General features: G+C 49.6%; 1 protein-coding gene across 2 annotated transcripts in view; it reads left to right on the forward strand.

Moving 5' to 3' along the window:
* LOC120913016 (relaxin receptor 1-like) overlaps positions 1 to 20,774 on the forward strand; it is a 219,493-nt gene that overhangs the window by 132,231 nt on the left and 66,488 nt on the right. For both annotated transcript variants that reach the window (XM_040322669.1, XM_040322670.1), the window contains exons 3-8: positions 2,482 to 2,577; positions 5,826 to 5,931; positions 7,967 to 8,038; positions 10,364 to 10,435; positions 17,710 to 17,781; positions 17,905 to 17,976. In XM_040322669.1, the coding sequence (XP_040178603.1) occupies positions 2,482 to 2,577; positions 5,826 to 5,931; positions 7,967 to 8,038; positions 10,364 to 10,435; positions 17,710 to 17,781; positions 17,905 to 17,976 (490 nt within the window). The remainder of the gene's footprint in view (positions 1 to 2,481; positions 2,578 to 5,825; positions 5,932 to 7,966; positions 8,039 to 10,363; positions 10,436 to 17,709; positions 17,782 to 17,904; positions 17,977 to 20,774) is intronic.

Below are 20,774 nucleotides of genomic sequence, written 5' to 3' on the forward strand. Positions count from 1 at the left end.
TGTGCTTAGGGTCGTTGTCCTGTTGGTAGATGAACCTCCCCCCCAGTCTGAGGTCCAGAGCACTCGGGAGCAGGTTTTCATCAAGGCTGTCTCTGTACATTGCTGTATTCATCTTCCACTCAATCCTGCCTAGTCTCCCAGTTCCTGCCGCAGAAAAACATCCCTACAGCATGATGCTGCCACCACCATGCTTCACAGTAGGGATGGTATTGGCCAGTTGGTGAGTGGTGCCTGGTTTCCTCCAGACATGATGTTTGTCATTCAGGCCAAAGAGTTCAATCTTTGTTTCATCAGACCAGAGAATTTTGTTTCTCATGGTCTGAGAGTCCTTCAGGTGCCTTTTGGCAAACTCCATGTGGGCTGTCGTGTGCCTTTTACTGAGTAGTGGCTTCCGTCTGGCCACTCCCCCATACAGGCCTGATTGGTGGAGAGCTTCAGAGATGGATGTTCTTCTGGAAGGTTCTCCTCTCTCCACAGAGAAATACTGGAGACCTGTCAGTGACCATCGGTTCTTGGTCACCTCCCTGACTCGGGCCCTTCTCTCCGATCGCTCAGTTTGGTCGGTGGCCCGCTCTAGGAAGAGTCCTGGTGGTTCCAAACTTTTTCTATTTACAGATGATGGAGGCCACTGTGCTCATTGGGACCTTCAATGCTGCAGAAATTTTTCTGTACCCTTCCCCGATCTCTGCCTCCATACAATCCTGTCTCCGAGGTCTACAGACAATTCCTTGGACTTCATGGCTTGGTTTGTGCTCTGACATGCACTGTTACCTGTGGGACCTTCTATAGACAGGTGTGTGCCTTTCCAAATCATGTCCAATCACCTGAATTTACCACAGGTGGACTCCAATCAAGTTGTAGAAACATCTCAAGGATGATCAGTGGAAACAGGAGGCACCTGAGCTCAATTGTGAGTGTCATGGCAAAGGCTGTGATACCTATGTACGTGGGAGGAGCCTGTTATACTTCTGTACATGGGAGGAGCCTGTGATACTTTTGTACATGGGAGGAGCCTGTGATACTTATGTACATGAGAGGAGCCTGTGATACTTCTGTACGTGGGAGAAGCCTGTGATACTTATGTACATGGGAGGAGCCTGTGATACTTATGTACATGAGAGGAGCCTGTGATACTTATGTACATGGGAGGAGCCTGTGATACTTCTGTACATGGGAGGAGCCTGTGATACTTATGTACATGGGAGGAGCCTGTGATACTTATGTACATGGGAGGAGCCTGTGATACTTATGTACATGGGAGGAGCCTGTGATACTTCTGTACATGGGAGGAGCCTGTGATACTTCTGTACATGGGAGGAGCCTGTGATACTTCTGTACATGGGAGGAGCCTGTGATACTTCTGTACATGGGAGGAGCCTGTGATACTTCTGTACATGGGAGGAGCCTGTGATACTTATGTACATGAGAGGAGCCTGTGATACTTCTGTACATGGGAGGAGCCTGTGATACTTCTGTACATGGGAGGAGCCTGTGATACTTCTGTACATGGGAGGAGCCTGTGATACTTCTGTACGTGGGAGGAGCCTGTGATACTTATGTACATGAGAGGAGCCTGTGATACTTCTGTACATGGGAGGAGCCTGTGATACTTCTGTACATGGGAGGAGCCTGTGATACTTCTGTACATGGGAGGAGCCTGTGATACTTCTGTACATGGGAGGAGCCTGTGATACTTATGCACATGGGAGGAACCTGTGATACTTCTGTACATGGGAGGAGCCTGTGATACTTCTGTACATGGGAGGAGCCTGTGATATTATGTACATGGGATATTTTCCTTTTTTATTTTTAATACATTTGCAAAGATTATAAACAAACTTCTCTCACGTTTTCATTATGGGGGATTGTTTGTATAATTTTTAGGAAAATAATGTGCTCTGAATACTTTCCAGAAGCACTCTATGTATCCATTTTCTTTTTGTTATTATTTTTATTATATTCAGGGCTAATAATATGGATTATGTTCTTTTTGCTGTTATTATTATGATAAAAATATTATGGTTGTTGCTGTTAAAAATATTTATTATTATTATTATTATTATTATTATTATTATTATTATTATTATTATTATTTTTGTTATGAAGACGATTCAGGGCTAATATGCATAATTTCTTTTTTTTGTTGTTGTTGTTATAATTATGATTATTATATTCAGGGCTAATAATATATATTGATGTGTTGTTGTTTTAGTGATTGGGTGTACCTCTCCGTCTTAGCTGTGTTATGTGTCCTGGTCAATATGGGGGTTGATTTACTAAACCTGGGGAGTGCGATATCTGGTGCAGCTGTGCATGGTAGCCAATCAGCTTTTACCTTTGGCTCGTTCAATTTGGTTTTGACAATATAAACCTGGAAGCTGATTGGTTTCTTTGCAGGGCTGCACCAGATTTTGCACTCTCCAGTTTTTGTAAATCAACCCCAATGTGACTGTGTTAATAATAATGAATTCTCATCCCCAGTGGATAACAGTGGTTGGCCAAAACTCTTTGATACCATTCAGAGTTCGCGGAGTAATCAGGCCATGCAGGAGGACGAGGCACATGACTCTGAATGCGGTAAGTCAGAATTCTGCTTGATAAATAGGCAATGGCATTTTAGTATTTTGCTGACTAATGGGTTGACCAGTTTGGACCAGCTCCATAAAGACATGGGATCAGGGCCATCTTAATAGCATTATGGGCCCCTGGGCAAAGTAATGCACTGGGGCCCCTACAAGCCTTCCACGATTTACACACCTACTCTACAACAAAATTTCAGCCTATACACAATATGTTGCTGTACTATACAAATAAAGATGACACGAGCATTACTATGAATTATTTATTTTTAATAAAGTATTTAGCACAGACATTTGAAAATGTTCTTTACAGAAAGTTATTGTATTAGTCCTTAAAATACGTGTATAAAAAGGAAAAAGTGCAAAACCAAACAATATATAAAACTCCCTAAAATATAAAGAGAAAAAAGTGATACTAATATGTAATAACGATATACTTTAAAACAACATAGAAAAGTCCCAAAAGCAAGGTGCCCCAACAGTAAACGATATTACGGGACACTAAAGTAATCCATTAGATGCTTCTTTCCGGAAAGTAAAAGACAACGCCGCTTACCAGATTCGATAGAAAAAATACCATATTGGTATAAAAGAAAATTACTACAAATATTTATCTTCGTCGCTTAGCAGAAACTCTGCGAATTTTCTTTTCCAAAAATTGTTTCATTATTACTGCAAAATCAATAGTCTTCAATACATCACTTTCAATGCACATCAATGAAAGCCAGTTCAGACGCTGTTGTCCCATTGTGCTGCGAAGCTGATTTTTTATAAATTTAAGCCTTGAAAATGAACGCTCTCTCTTACGTTGGTAACCATCATACACATGAATATTCTGAGTGCAATTTCAACATTGGGAAACACAGCTTTCAAGTCGTCTGAAATATTTTTTTTATATAATGCAGACAATGTCTCACAATTTTCATCAACACTTATGTAGTGGACGGAGGGACAGTGGGGTGGATGGAGGGACAGAAGCACAGTGGGGTGGACAGAGGGACAGTGGGGTGGACAGAGGGACATTGGGGTGGACAGAGGGACAGTAGGGTGGATGTAGGGATAGAAGGACAGTGGGGTGGATAGAGGGACAGTGGGGTGGACAGAGGGACTGTGGGGTGGACAGAGGGACCGTGGGGTGGACAGAGGGACCGTGGGGTGGACGGAGGGACCGTGGGGTGGACGGAGGGACCGTGGGGTGGATTGAGGGACCGTGGGGTAGATGAAGGGACAGTGGGGTGGATGGAGGGACAGTGGGGTGGATGGAGGGACAGTGGGATGGATGGAGGGACAGTGGGGTGGATAGAGGGACAGTGGTGTGGATAGAGGGACAGTGGTGTGGGGTGGAAAGACAGTGGGGTGGATGGAGGGACCGTGGGGTGGATGGAGGGACAGTGGGGTGGATGGAGGGACCGTGGGGTGGATGGAGGGACCGTGGGGTGGACAGAGGGACCGTGGGGTGGACGGAGGGACAGTGGGGTGGACGGAGGGACAGTGGGGTGGACGGAGGGACAGTGGTGTGGACGGAGGGACAGTGGTGTGGACGGAGGGACAGTGGTGTGGACGGAGGGACAGTGGTGTGGACGGAGGGACAGTGGGGTGGACGGAGGGACCGTGGGGTGGACGGAGGGACCGTGGGGTGGATGGAGAGACCGTGGGGTGGATGGAGAGACAGTGGGGTGGATGGAGAGACAGTGGGGTGGATGGAGGGACCGTGGGGTGGATGGAGGGACAGTGGTGCTCAGTGATAGGATGTACACATACCTCTCTCCTGCTGTCACGTTCTGCTGTGGGTTGTACTATAGCAGGGGTGGCAGTGGAGGGCAGTATAATAGGAGGGATGGCAGTGGAGGGCAGACAGTATGTTGGGAGGGGGTAGTAGTGAAGGGCAGTATGATGGGAGGGAGGGCAGTATGATGGGAGGGGTAGTAGTGGAGGGCAGTATAATGTACAGCATGACTGGAGGGGTGCAGTGTATGAGACGGAGCAGAGTGACCATGAGTCAGTCAGAGTCAGGGCAGTGCAGGGAGCATTTAGCTTACCTTTCTTCCAGCACTGGAACAGCCATCAGGGAAGAGTCGGGGGCGGATCTTAGGCGCGAGGCGGAATCCTCCACCGGCTTGCTCGGAATGCTGGGGCTCCACTCTCCGCCTCATCGTGACGTCACTGGTTGTTAGACGCCAGTCGGGCTATGCCTAGAAACCAGTTGTTTTGGCAGTGAGCCAGGCAGCGTGTGAGGGGAAAATCAAGCGGTCTTGCCGGTCCGACACTCAGTCCCCAATCCCCACTATCTCCCTAACCAGGCAGCCCCTGCGCTGAGCGCTCCACTGTGCAGAGAGACCAGACACTGTCTGCTGCTGTCCTTTCAGCTCTGCTGACTGCCGCATCCTGCAGGGCCCTAAGACCACGTGGGGCCCCTGGGCTGTGCCCGGGTGTGCCCGCTCGATAAGACGGCCCTGCATGGGATGACCAGTTTGGACCAGCGCCATAAAGACAAGGGTTGACCAGTTTGGACCAGCTCCATAAAGACAAGGGTTGACCAGATTAGACCAGATCCATTAAGGCATGGGTTGACCAGTTTGGACCAGTTCCATCAAGACATGGGTTGACCAGCTTGGACCTGCTCCATAAAGACCTGGGATGACCAGTTTGGACCAGTTCCATCAAGACATAGGTTGACCAGTTTGGACCAGCTCCATACAGACGTGGGTTGACCAGTTTAGACCAGTTCCATAAAGACACAGGTTGACCAGTTTGGACCAGCTCCATAAAGTCATGGGTTGACCTGTTTTGTGTGGAGGAACTCAATTGTCCTGTACAGAACCTTGACCTCAACCCTACTGAACACCTTCGGTATTGCCCCTACTCCTTTCTTCCTGCTGCCTTGTGGGACACACACATTCAGAAAGCCAATTGAATAATCAGCTCAGGGTGCCGAAATTGCGGGATCCCTGGACAGGTAATTGGCCATTGGGAGGGGGAAACTTCATATTGATGGTCATGGGGGGGGGAAAGGAGGAGGGGGGAACAACTCCATAATGATGGTTATGGGGAAAAAGGTGGGGGGCATCTCCATGTTAATGGCCATGTTTTTTTAATGGGAAGCCCAACAAGCTCACCCAGCCAGGTGTGACGGTCAGCTGTCTAGAAGCTCTTGGCCATATATTGTATGTTATTTTGCTTTTAATTATCCATGAAAGTTGTTTTTGTTTTTTGTTCTCCTTTTAATTTTTTGTGTTTTTTCTTCAGCTCTAGATGTTTACCCAGAACAATGCGAGTGCCGGAAGCGTTTAGTAAACTGCTCAAGTCAAGGACTTCATTATGTTCCAGCCATCTCTTCTAACGTAACAGCTTTGTAAGCAATGAAGCGAATGAAAAGTGTACAATAACCCGTCACCCCACGCGTGTCGTCGCGAGCACTGAGCCACCAGATACACAAAGGAGACTAGATTAGTTAAGATCCAGTTGATCTGATGTCTTTGTAATGGACATCTACAGTATATTATGTGTTGCTCTAAATGGCCCAGCAGGGTTGCTAAAAGATGTCCAACGTTCTGATTAACATTGAAGTCCAACTAGAGCTGTCTAACTTATTTTATGAATAAACTCAATACTGATCTTTTCATATGGATCTTAAAGGCAGATCATAGATATTTGGGGGAACAAACGGAACTTATAAGGCCTGTTGTTTGATATCTATTTTCTGATACCAACCAGAGAACCTCAGGGTGTGGGACCAGGCACTGGGTTTGAGGGACCAGGCACTGGGTTGTGGAACCAGGCACTGGGTTGAGGGATCAGGCACTGGGTTGTGGGACCAGGCACTGGGGTGAGGGACCAGGCACTGGGTTGTGGGACCAGGCACTGGGTTGTGGGACCAGGCACTGGGGTGAGGGACCAGGCACTGGGTTGTGGGACCAGGCACTGGGTTGTGGGACCAGGCACTGGGTTGAGGGATCAGGAACTGGGTTGTGGGACCAGGCACTGGGTTGTGGGACCAGGCACTGGGGTGAGGGACCAGGCACTGGGTTGTGGGACCAGGCACTGGGTTGTGGGACCAGGCACTGGGTTGTGGGACCAGGCACTGGGTTGAGGGATCAGGAACTGGGTTGAGGGATCAGGAACTGGGGTGAGGGACCAGGCACTGGGGTGAGGGACCAGGCACTGGGTTTGAGGAACAAGGGAGGGTTTGAGGGACCAGGGAGGGTTTGAGGGGACCAGTATCACTGCCTCTCCTTAATTTGTTATTTGAGTCAGGATATAATGTTGAAACAGAAGTGACACATTTTTACAGAAACTGTGATCTCCATTAGAGATAAAAAAAAAAAAATGATGCAGAGTTGATGGACCAATAGGTCTTTTTTTTCCGTCTATGCTTGTAATTGGGAGCTTTTGCTTCATTGAAATGTCATTCGGTATGGTTAATAATGATTGTTGAAGAATATTTTTTACGAAAAATTGGGACCAGGCACTGGGTTAAGGGACCGGGCAGGGCTGTCTTAATGAGAGGGCACACCTGGGCACTGCCCAAGGACCCCAACTGCATGGGGGGCCCCTGCACTTTCCTTAAAGCAGCTGATCCTTGAGCCCATGATCCCCCGAAATTGGGGGCCCCATGATGGCACTGAGAGTGATGGATGCAAAGGGGGGGCAGTCTGCCTCCTACCTACTTAATGTCTGTTTACCTGCACTGTCATCATTGTAGGGGCCCCAGAGAATTACTTTGCCCAGGGGCCCATGATGCTATTAAGACGGCCCTGGGACCAGGCACTGGGTTGTGGGACCAGGCACTGGGGTGAGGGACCAGGCACTGGGTTGAGGGACCAGGCACTGGGTTGTGGGACCAGGCACTGGGGTGAGGGACCAGGCACTGGGGTGAGGGACCAGGCACTGGGTTGTGGGACCAGGCACTGAGTTGTGGGACCAGGCACTGGGTTGAGGGACCAGGCACTGGGTTGTGGGACCAGGCACTGGGTTGAGGGACCAGGCACTGGGTTGAGGAACCAGGCACTGGGTTGAGGGACCAAGCACTGGGTTGAGGGACCAAGCACTGGGTTGAGGGACCAAGCACTGGGTTGTGGGCCGAGCACTGGGTTGTGGGACCGGGTACTGGGTTGTGGGACCGGGCACTGGGTAACAGAAACTGTGATCTCCATTAGAGATAAAAAAACGATGCAGAGTTAATGGACCAATAGGTCTTTTTTTCTTCTATGTTTGTAATTGGGAGCTTTTGCTTCATTGAAATGCCATCCGGGGTGATTAATAATGATTGTTGAAGAATGTTTTTTTTTGGAAGACTAACTCGGTGTTCCAGTTACACATGGGCTCATGATTTTGCTTCTCCAGCTTCGGACAGTTACCGATTTATTAATGCTTTGTATGTATTTTAGTGATCTGAAGGATAACCGGATCAAATCTCTGCCTGATGGCGTCTTTCATCGGTATCATGATTTGGGAAAGCTGTAAGTGGCTAAACCTGTGAATGTAATTTAAAGAGACTCGTGCTAGCCTATCCCCAACCCAATTCTACACACCTTCTCCGCGCTCCCCCCCCCCCCGCCGCTCTGGTGTGAGACTTAAAAATACCACACCACTACCGACCCTAGCCATCACCATCCCCCACCACAACACAGCCAGCCGCAGTAACCACCATTCCCCACCACAAAACAGCCAGCCACCGCCTTCCCCAACCACAACCCTGCCAGCTGCTACCACCATCATCCCCCACCACAACACAACCGTCCGCAGCCGCCGCCATCCCCCACCACAACACTACCACCTGCAGCAACCACCATTCCCCACCACAACACAGCCAGCCACCGCCTTCCCCAACCACAACCCAGCCAGCTGCTACCACCATCATCCCCCACCACAACACAACCATCCGCAGCCGCCGCCATCCCCCACCACAACACTACCAGCCGCAGCAACCACCATTCCTCACCACAACACAGCCAGCCACCGCCTTCCACAACCCAGCCAGCTGCTACCACCACCATCCCCCACCACAACACAACCGTCCGCAGCCGCCGCCATCCCCCACCACAAGACTACCAGCCGCAGCAACCACCATTCCCCACCACAACACAGCCAGCCACCGCCTTCCCCAACCACAACCCAGCCAGCTGCTACCACCATCATCTCCCACCACAACACAACTGTCCGCAACCGCCGCCATCCCCCACCACAACACAACCAGCCGCAGCAACCACCATTCCCCACCACAAAACAGCCAGCCACCGCCTTCCCCAACCACAACCCAGCCAGCTGCTACCACCATCATCCCCCACCACAACACAACCTTCCACAGCCGCCGCCATCCCCCACCACAACACAACCAGCCGCAGCAACCACCATTCCCCACCACAAAACAGCCAGCCACCGCCTTCCCCAACCACAACCCAGCCAGCTGCTACCACCATCATCCCCCACCACAACACAATCGTCCACAGCCGCCGCCATCCCCCACCGCAACACAACCAGCCGCAGCAACCACCATTCCCCACCACAAAACAGCCAGCCACCGCCTTCCACAACCCAGCCAGCTGCTACCACCACCATCCCCCACCACAACACAACCGTCCGCAGCCGCCGCCATCCCCCGCCACAACACTACCAGCCGCAGCAACCACCATTCCCCACCACAAAACAGCCAGACACCGCCTTCCCCAACCACAACCCAGCCAGCTGCTACCACCACCATCCCCCACCACAACACAACTGTCCGCAGCCGCCGCCATCCCCCACCACAACACTACCAGCCACAGCAACCACCATTCCCCACCACAACACAGCCAGCCACCGCCTTCCCCAACCACAACCCAGCCAGCTGCTACCACCATCATCCCCCACCACAACACAACCACCTGCAGCTGCCGCCATCCCCCAGCACAACACTACCAGCCGCAGCAACCACCATTCCCCACCACAACACAGCCAGCCACCGCCTTCCCCAACCACAACCCAGCCAGCTGCTACCACCATCATCCCCCACCACAACACAACCGTCCGCAGCCGCCGCCATCCCCCACCACAACACAATCGTCCACAGCCGCCGCCATCCCCCACCACAACACAACCAGCCACTACATTCTGCCACCATAAGGCAGTCAACCACAGCCGCCGCCATCCCCCACCACAACACAACCAGCCGCAGCCACCACCATCCCCCACCACAAAACAACCAGCCACCGCCTTCCCCAACCACGAGCCAGCCAGCTGCTACCACCTTCATCCTCCACCACAAAACAACCAGCCACCACCATACCCCACCCCAACACTGCCAGCCACCGCCATCCCCCGCCACAACACAACCGGCCACAGCCACCACCATCCCCCACCACAACACAGCCGGCAAAATCTGCTTCCATCGGGAGGAGCCAGGGTGTCAGCAGGGTATAGAGAAGACAGTTCAGGGAAAACCGGGTGTTTTTAGGTGCCATAAACCTGATCAAATTAGGATAAAGCTGGGTGCTCTGTGAAGATGCGTCTGCTCACATGCCGCGCTGGCCATGACCCCTACTAAATAGGACTTTAACGGCTTTACCACACCAAAAAAAGTTTCACAGTTGGATACATTAACTCTTCATTATAATTCCTTCCATGATGCAATTTCAGAGTAAGAGATTCCACTCATAACACCTTGATTATATTCTTCAACGCGTTTCACAGAACAGACCCCACTTCTTCAGGAAGATAGCTCATTTATGTATAATTGTCTGTCAACAACATTTACAAATATGTAACAAACTGTTACAAATTAACTTTTTTTTTTTTTTTTTTTCCAGCTTTCTACAAAATAATGAACTGCAATCCATCTCCCGGCAGGCATTTTCAGGACTCTTCAGGCTAAAAAGGCTGTGAGTAAGCCGAGGGCCCTTCACATTGAGTTAGGGTATGAATGTGGGGGCATCGCTCAAACGTACCCCCAAACCTCCTTCCTCCTCATATATGCTTTACCAACGCTCTGTCCCTGCTCCTGCTTTGTCGCCCTGTCACATGGACTTCCAATGGCGACTACAAGCGACAGATTTAAAACACATTCCACAGACAGGGTCCTCTGTTGTCACCATCAGGAAACCCTCCCCGAGAGTGCATGCGGACCTGAAGTGACTGCAAAGAGGCTGCATGAGGTCAGAAGCACTGAGATTTACCAAAAGATACAAAGAAAAAATGAGGCACTATTCTTACCACTGATACCAATGATGGGACACTATTCCTCCCACTGACACCAATGATGGGACACTATTCCTCCCACTGATACCAATGATGGGACACTATTCCTCCCACTGACACCAATGATGGGACACTATTCCTCCCACTGATACCAATGATAGGACACTATTCCTCCCACTGACACCAATGATGGGACACTATTCTTCCCACTGACACCAATGATGGGACACTATTCTTCCCACTGACACCAATGATGGGACACTATTCCTCCCGCTGACACCAATGATGGGGCACTATTCCTCCCACTGACACCAATGATGGGGCACTATTCCACCCACTGACACCAATGATGGGACACTATTCCACCCACTGATACCAATGATGGGACACTATTCCTCCCACTGACACCAATGATGGGACACTATTCCTCCCACTGACACCAATGATGGGACACTCTTCCTCCTACTGACCACAGGCACTATGTAACTGACTACCAACACTGAGACGATGTGTATTCTCACTAATGCTGGGCCTGGGACATTTTGTACCCCCACTGGCCACAGTCCGACCCACCCTAAAGTCTGAAGGACAGGAAAGTACTTGAAAAAGTTTGGAGACCTCTGATCAGTTAACATCTACTTTAAGGCTTCATGCACAGAGGGGCTTTTAATAAATGCATTTGTCCTGGCAGGATGCCAGAGAAAAGCTACTTTTGACGCCTAAGCCACGTTCTTGCAAAATGCGTTTAGACGCGTCTAGCACTTGGGCGTTTATTAATTTCATTGAATATTAATTTATTATAGGCTGAGAAAAAAAAAACGCTCAAGCGCCTGTAAAAGCTCAAGAGTGAAGATGTCACCAGATACCAGGTCCAACACCGTTTATCCTACCTCGCCTAAATCTACTAAAAACACATATACAGTAAAACCTCGGATTGCGAGCATAATTCGTTCCAGAAACACGCTTGTAATCCAAAGCACTTGTATATCAAAGCATTTTTTTTACAGGGTATAAAAGAGAAGAGAGGCGCCTCTAAGTGTAGCAATAAGTTGCTAAATGTTGTACCTTCATTAACCACTTGAGGACCCCGTCACGCCGATATACGTCGGCAGTAGGGATGAGCCCAACACCCCCCTGTTCGGTTCGCACCAGAACTTGCGAACACACCAAATGTTCGTGTGAACTTTAGAACCATGTTAAAGTCTATGGGACTCGAACATTTGAAATCTAAAGTGTTAATTTTAAAGGCTAATATGCAAGTTATTGTCCTAAAAAGTGTTTGGGGACCCGGGTCCTGTCCCAGGGGACATGTATCAATGCAAAAAAAAGTTTTAAAAACGGCCGTTTTTTCGGGAGAAGTGAAATTAATAATGCTAAAAGTGAAACAATAAAAGTGAAATATTCCTTTAAATTTTGTACCTGGGGGGGGTGTAAAGTCAGCATGTGAAATAGCGCATGTTTCCCGTACATAGAACTGTCCCTGCACAAAGTGTAATTTCTGAAAGAAAAAAAGTCTTTTAAAACCAGACTTGTGGCTATAATGAATTGTCGGCTCTGGCAAATCAGAGAGGATTCATTCATAAAAAAAAAAAAGCGTGGGGGTCCCCCCAAATTCCATTACCAGGCCCTTCAGGTCTGGAATGGATATTAAGGGGAACCCCGCCGTCAATTTAAAAAAAAATTACGTGGGGTTCCCCCCAAATATCCATTCCAGACGCTTCAGGTCTGGTGTGGACTTTAAGGGGAACTCCACCCCAAATTTTAAAAAAAAATGGCGTGGAGTTCCCCCAAAAATCCACACCAGACCCTTTATCCGAGCACGTTAACCTGGCCGGCCTCGCAGAAAAGAGGGGGGGACAGAGTGCGGCCCCCCTCCCCTGAACCGTACCAGGCCACATGCCCTCAACATGGGGAGGATGTCCCCATGTTGATGGGGACAAGGGCCTCATCCCCACAACCCTTGCCCGGTAGTTGTGGGGGTCTGCGGGCGGGGGGCTTATCAGAATCTGGAAGACCCCTTTAACAAAGGGGACCCCCAGATCCTGCCCTCCCCCTATGTGAATTGGTAATGGGGTACATTGTACCCCTACCATTTCACGAAGGAAGTGTAAATAGTTGGAAAAAACACACACACACAGTAAGAAAAAAGTCCTTTATTAATAAAAAAATTAATTTAAAAAATCCAGCGGTGGTAATCCACTCTCGGTCCCGGCTTCCTGCTCCAACGTTGTCTGTATCCATCGACGGATGATTTCTCCAGCACCGGGTGATCTCTCCTGTCCAGCGATGAGAAGATCGTCCGGGGACCCATAGCTCCAGAGCACAGCATCGCCGACCTCCTCTCTCCGCTGGACACAGCCCAGCAGAATGACGCGGCTCTAGCTTTGACATTTCTTATATAGGGGAGGCGGGCCACCTGTCACGTGACCCCGCACCCTCTGCTACGTCACTGGGGAAGACCGGTCTTCCCCCTTGCGTCAGAGGGGGCGGGGTCACGTGACGGTTGGGCCCCCGCCTCCCCTATATAAGAAATGTCACAGCTTCACCCGCGTCATTCGCTGGGCTGTGTCCAGCGGAGAGAGGAGCTCTGGATGGATGGATCTTCTCATCGCTGGACCGGGGATCAACGTCGCTGGATACAGACAACGTTGGAGCAGGAAGCCGGGAACGAGTGGATTATCACCGCTGGATTTTTTTTTTTTTTTTTTTATTAATATAGGACTTTTTTCTACGGTGTGTGTGTGTTTTTTCCAACTATTTACACTTCCTTCGTGAAATGGTAGGGGTACAATGTACCCCATTACCAATTCATATAGGGGGGGCCAGGATCTGGGGGTCCCCTTTGTTAAAGGGGTCTTCCAGATTCTGATAAGACCCCCACCCGCAGACCCCCACAACCACCGGGCAAGGGTTGTGGGGATGAGGCCCTTGTCCCCATCAACATGGGGACATCCTCCCCATGTTGAGGGCATGTGGCCTGGTACGGTTCAGGAGAGGGGGGGCCGCACTCTGTCCCCCCCTCTTTTCTGCGGGGCCGGCCAGGTTAACGTGCTCGGATAAAGGGTCTGGTGTGGGTTTTTGGGGGAACTCCACGCCATTTTTTTTTTAAATTTGGGGTGGAGTCTCCCTTAAAATCCACACCAGACCTGAAGGGTCTGGAATGGATATTTGGGGGGAACCCCACGTCATTTTTTTTTTAAATTGACGGCGGGGTTCCCCTTAATATCCATTCCAGACCTGAAGGGCCTGGTAATTGAGTTTGGGGGGACCCCCACGCTTTTTTTTTTTTTTTTTTTTTTTATGAATGAATCCTCTCTGAATTGCCAACAATTCATTATAGCCGCAAGTCCGTTTTAAATGTCTTTTTTTCTTTCAGAAATGACACTTTGTGCAGGGACAGTTCTAAGTACGGTACCCCCCTAGGTACGAAATTTAAAGGAATATTTCACTTTTATTGTTTCACTTTAAGCATTATTAAATTCACTGCTCCCAAAAAAACAGCCGTTTTTAAAACTTTTTTTTGCATTGATACATGTCCCCTGGGGCAGGACCCGGGGCCCCAAACACTTTTCAGGACAATAACTTGCATATTAGCCTTTAATATTAGCACTTTAGATTTCTCCCATAGACTTTAACAGGGTGTTCCGCGGCTTTTATAATTTGCCGCGAACACCCCTAATTGTTCGTTGTTCGCCGAACAGGCAATGTTGACTCGAACTCGAAGCTCATCCCTAGTCGGCAGGAGGGCACGACTGGGCACAGGTACATTGCCTTTAAGAACCCAACCGCGGGTCTGATCAAATAAAAAAATAAATAAAAAAAATCTGCTTAGATTTAAAATGATTTTAACCGTTTTCTGGAATCAGATTTCGACAAATGACGCACATTTCTGCTTCAACTATTCTGGCAGCGAAATGCGAAAGAGACGTTCTCAGCCCACTAGACGTATCTCTACATAGATCAGATTTTAATGGGGTTACCAGAGAGTCTCTCCGCCTTGCCTGGTGTGGGAATGTGGGAAAGGAGATCCGGATCGCAATTTATGGGATTGTAGATAACGGAGTCAAAGAGCGGCTCATGCTCCGAGGAATGTATTAAAGCCGTATTCACCCCCGATACCAAAAATGTAATATGTTGCAGCTTACTAATCGTTCGATGAGCCGATCTAACAGTTGCTTGGCTGTGATACAAGCAAGATCGAACATCATAACCCCCCCGGGAGGTGAAGGATGGCGTGTGACAGGGGTGTACCTACAGGGGTTGCAGGGGTAGCCATTGCGACACACCCCCATGCTCCAGGGGGTCCTGTGTTGGGGTAAAGAGACATTCAGCGGCTCTTTACCACTTGATCAGCTGTGTCCAATCACAGCCAATTACGGATGTAAATAGAAGCCGGTTATCAGCACTCCTTTCCTAATGCTGAGAGCATGAGGAGAGGAGAAGAGAGCCTTTTAAAAAACCCTTTTGTCAGGTCACCTGTGGCCAGGTGACAAGTGCACCCCGTTGGGGTCAGGGATGCACCACAGGGTAGTGAACCCTATAGCCGACTCCTGCTATCAGAGAGGAAGCGTGAACCCAAGATCGCCCAGGGCGCAGAGTCTAAAGCCTCGTACACACGATCAGTCCATCCGATGAGAACGGTCCTAATTGGACCGTTCTCATCGGTTAACCGATGAAGCTGACTGATGGTCTGATGTGCCTACACACCATAGGTTAAATAACCGATCGTGTCAGAACGCGGTGACGTAAAACACAACGACGTGCTGAATAAAACGAAGTTCAATGCTTCCAAGCATGCGTCGACTTGATTCTGAGCATGCGCGGGTTTTTAACCGATGGTCGTGCGTACTAACGATCGGTTAAATTTTAAAGCAAGTTCTAATTTTTTGGACCGAAGGTTAACTGACCGATGGGGCCCACACACGATCGGTTTGGACCGATGAAAAGGTCCTTCAGTCCGTTTTCATCAGTTTTGACCGATCGTGTGTACGCGGCCTAAGACCCAGCTTTGTGTTCACCAGAGCCTCTAGTGGTGAGGATGGCCTTCGCCGCAGCTGGATCCAGGTCGCAACCCCTGGGATCCCCTAGGTCACGCTCCGCAGGGAGAGAGGGGAAGCAGCAAGCAGGACAAATGGTAGTGATGGGTAAGTGAGGTCAGGCCAACAGGCAGACAAGGGTAACCGAGGGAAAGGCAAAAGGTCAGGGTCACAGGCAAACAGGAGAAGTCAGAAGTCAGCAGAGAGCGGACTTTAGACCGTTCTCGGCTGAAAAGGGTTCACAGGAGTGCAAAACGAATGGCAAACCTGTGACCCCTAGAAGAAACCCAGCCAAACCAGCCCAGGCTGGACTTCTCCTTTTAATGCCCATTTGGAACCCTTTGCACGGTTAGTGAGAATTGTGTGCGGGGAGGTTGGTTCTGGGAAGTAGGGTGACCACATTTCCAAACTACCATTCAGGGACACCCCCCTCCCTTCCCAAAAATCAGCTTGTGCTGTAACAAATCACAGCACAGTGATTGGACACAAGAGGCGGGATTTATGATTTCTCCAATCACAAGCAGGGGACGGTGCTCCTCCAGGCATTCCCAGCCAGGACAAGTACTGTCAGTGAGTAAAGCAGTGATGTGGCTGCCTTTTTTAGGGGCATTCGTTTGGCTTGGGGGGGGGGGGGGTGGCTGTGTCAGTTTCATTCTGGGACACTGTATTGTCCTAGAATGAAGGTGCCCGGGACCCGGGACAGACCTGCAAAATGCGGGACTGTCTCAGGCAATCCGGGACACGTGGTCACCCTACCGGGGGGGGTTGTGGTTGAGTTCCAGAAAGAAAAGCCTTGGGTTGATCCAGGGCCGATCCTAGGGTGACGGGCGCCTGGGTGCAGAAATATTTCTGGCGCCCCCACATGGGTCATTTTACTAACTCCTCCCCTTTACAAATGTTTCTATGGCAACGACTCAACCACAGTGATGCTCCCCCACGAAATCTTCATTACCCTGGGATCCTTACATGATCTTTTAACAATAAACAAAATACAGGAAGAGAAGCAGAGTACTTTATTGGGACCTGGAGGGGGGCGTCTCTCTGATGGACACAGAGAGGGCTTCTGTTGAGTCTGTTAGAAAGTCCCCCAGACATACTACAGGCATGATACAGGAGATGGTCAGAGACTGCAGACATAGTACAGGAGATGGTCAGAGACTGCAGACATGATATAGGAGATGGTCAGAGACTGCAGACATAGTACAGGAGACAGTCAGTGACCGCAGACATCATATAGATGGTCAGAGACTGCAGACATGATATAGGAGACAGTCAGAGACTGCAGACATGGTACAGGAGATGGTCAGAGACTGCAGACATGATATAGGAGATGGTCAGAGACTGCAGACATGATATAGGAGATGGTCAGAGACGGCAGACATGATATAGGAGATGGTCAGAGACGGCAGACATGATTTAGGAGATGGTCAGAGACGGCAGACATGATAAAAGAGATGGTCAGAGACTGCAGACATGGTACAGGAGATGGTCAGAGACTGCAGACATGATATAGGAGATGGTCAGAGACTGCAGATAATAGTACAGAAGATGGTCCATTAGACCCCTTTTACACTGGAGGGGTTTTTCAGGCACTTTAGCGTTAAAAATAGCGCCTGAAAAAAGCCTCATCTGCAATCCCAGTGTGAGAGCCCGGGTGCTTTCATACTGGAGCGGTGCGCTTGCGGGACGTCCAAAAATTTCCTGCAAGTAGCTTCTTTGAGGCAATTTCGTGTGTATGTAAACACATCGGCGCCCCCACCTCTGCAGGCACCTGGGTGCAGCGCACCCTGCCTAGGATCGGCCCTGGGTTGATCCATCTAAAGCCATGGTCATGTGATAAACCCGGAGAGCCGTACGATTTCATCTCTTTCCTTCTGCAGAACGCGATTGTCCTTTTTCTAAATGTTTTCTGTCTCTGGCAGTTTCCTGAGTAACAATCGGATCGAGGTCTTGAGGGCCGAAGTCTTTAAGGATCTCCACTCCTTGGAATGGCTGTAAGTTTGAAAGGAAGACCGGTGGTGGGCTTCGGGTGCTTTAGCCCTTCAAGATTTATTGATGAATTGTCCTTATCTGACATTTCCTTAACTCCGAGCTTTTCTCTTCTCTGTCTCTTTTAGGATTATAGATAATAACCGAGTGAACCAGATTCATCCCGGGACATTCAAAGGCCTGAATTCTTTATATTTCCTGTAAGTGTTCTGCACCATCCACGGCAATTACTAGTCGTTTGGGATCATCCTGATTTAATGTTTTAGAACTATTTTATTATTTTTTTATTATTATAATATAATTTATTATTACCGTATATACTCGAGTATAAGCCGAGTTTTTCAGCACATTTTTTTGTGCTGAAAATGCCCCCCTCGGCTTATACTCGAGTCACCTTTTTGCGACCTGATCTCCCGGATTTGGGGACCCGGTACCAGCCGGCCGAAGGTCCCCTGGACCCCAAACTTGCCACACATGTAGCCCCTTTCTCAGGGATGGACTGGTCATTGGGACTACGGGGAGTTTCCCGGGGGGGCCGATGGCTCAGTGGGCCGGCTTCAGTGACAGCAGACCGCCGCCCCCCCTCCGCTCCTTTGTCTCTCCCTTCCCGCAGCGCTCACCTCCTCTCCCTCCCCGCAGCGCTCACCTCCTATCCCTCCCCGCAGCGCTCACCTCCTATCCCTCCCCGCAGCGCTCACCTGGGGGGAGCAGAGAAGCAGGGGGAGGACCAGAGGAGCATGGGGGGAGGAGACAGACAGCTGGCTCAACAGCTATGGCCTAGGAGTTTCTCACTTCTGCCTAATCTTGTCCCATAAGGGGGGGGGGGGCACCAAACTGATTCTTTGCCCCGGGTGAAATAATGTCTAGCTTCCCCACTGGTACTGCCTATAAGAGTACCAGTACCAGCCGTTCTACTCTAATAAAGTAGAATGGCTAGTGGCTAGTGAAGGGGGAGATGGGGCTTGGGTGGCCGAGGGGGGGGGGGGTGCGGGAGTTGTCCGGCCGCCATGGGAGAGACCTGTCAAAGTGGGCCAGTCTGGATGAAGTCCAGGGCCAAATTTATGTCCCAGTCCTGCCCTGCCCACTCTTACTCTACAAGTGTGCAAAGTTTGTTTTCCGGGGGACCTACGATTTTTCAAAACTGGGCACCCCTTCCATAGACTCCCATGTTAAATGGTCATTTCTCCGGTAACTTTGGGGACCCGGTACCGGCCGGTCGTAGGTTCCCTGGACTCCAAACTTGGCACACTTGTAGCCCCAGTTCTCCTCTACAAGTGTGTATGGCCCGGGGAGTAACGATTTTTCAAAGCTGGGCTTCCCTTCTATATACTCCCATATTAAACGCAAGTCTAGTCATGGGCACAGTGAGGCATGGGCACAGTGAGGCATGGGCACAGTGAGGCATGGGCACAGTGAGGCATGGGCACAGTGAGGCATGGGCACAGGGTTAGGGGGTTAGGGTGTTGGGATTAGGGTGTTGGGATTAGGGTGTTGGGATTAGGGTTTCCCATTGAAGAATATGACTAGGACTCAGGAATTGGAAGAGGGACCTCCCCCAAAGGTCAAAGGTCAGAAGGCGGGTTCCCAGAGGGTTAGGGTTAGTGGTTAGGGTTGGGGTTGGGGTTGGGGTTAGTGTTAGGGTTTCCCTTTGAAGAATAAGGCTAGGACTCAGGAATTGGAACCTCCCCCAAAGGTCAGAAGGTGGGTTCCCAGAGGTCAAAGGTCACAGGGTGTGGCTGACCCACCCCCACCAAAGTGTACCGCCTACCCCAACTAAGTCGGGGAATGAACAAGTCAGGGAAAGCCAATTCCCCAGGTTTTGTTCTTATGTGCACAGTGAGGCATGGGCACAGTGAGGCATACACATGGGCACAGTGAGGCATACACATGGGCACAGTGAGGCAAAGCGAGGCACAGTGAGGCCTAGTACACACGAGAGGATTTATCCGCGGATACGATGGAGTGTACTCACCATAGGATCGAAATCCGCGCCGAAATCCCCTCGCAATGACGTGTCGCGCCGTCGCCGCGATGATGAGGCAGCGACGAGCGCGACGCTGTCATATAAGGAATTCCACGCATGCGTCGAATCATTACGACGCATGCGGGGGATCCCTTCGGATGGATTGATCCGGTGAGTCTATACAGACAAGCGGATCAATCCATTGGGATGGATTCAAGCGGATAGATTTGAAAGCATGTCTTCAAATTTTTATCCGCTTGAAATCCATCCCAGGGGATAAAAATCCGCGGAAACAGATCCGCTGGAGTGTACACACCATAGGATCTATCCGCTGAAACCCATTCGCTGAGATTTTTCAGCGGATGGATTCTATCGTGTGTATGGGGCCTGAGGCATGCAGATGGACACCCTAGGCTTATACTCGAGTCAATAAGTTTTCCCATTTTTTTTGTGGTGAAATTGGGTGCCTCAGCTTATATTCGGGTCGGCTTATACTCGAGTATATACGGTATTATTTTTTTTATTTCTTTATTACTTTAGCATCCTAGAACCGATAAAGCTAAAAAAAAAAAAGATAACAAAGTGGCTTTTATTTCATAAAGAAGTTTATTTTATAGGCAGAGGAAGAACAAGCTGGGGCTCGGCTGCTTAATTTAAATATTTTATTTACTGTATATCAAATCTACACGATCCTGACAAGTCGAATAATTACATAAAGCCACGTGTAGCGCTACTACCTAAGGAGCCACTGTAGCTCAACCGTTTCTTTCCCAGAAGCGGCACAGAGGCAGCCAGGCACACAGCAACCTGTTGAAGATTTGAAGACCCCGCCTTTTCTGGCACTTTTTGTTTACAAGTTTAAATCAGTATTTTTTGCTGGAAAATTACTTGGAACCCCCAAAACATTTATATATATACAGTGGGGATGGAAAGTTTGGGCACCCCAGGTAAAAATTTGTATTAATGTGCATCACGAAGCCGAGGAAAGATGGAAAAATCTCCAAAAGGCATCAAATTACAGATTAGACATTCTTA

Source organism: Rana temporaria, chromosome 9 (assembly GCF_905171775.1).
Source record: "Rana temporaria chromosome 9, aRanTem1.1, whole genome shotgun sequence".
In the NCBI taxonomy this organism is placed as follows: Eukaryota; Metazoa; Chordata; class Amphibia; order Anura; family Ranidae; genus Rana; species Rana temporaria.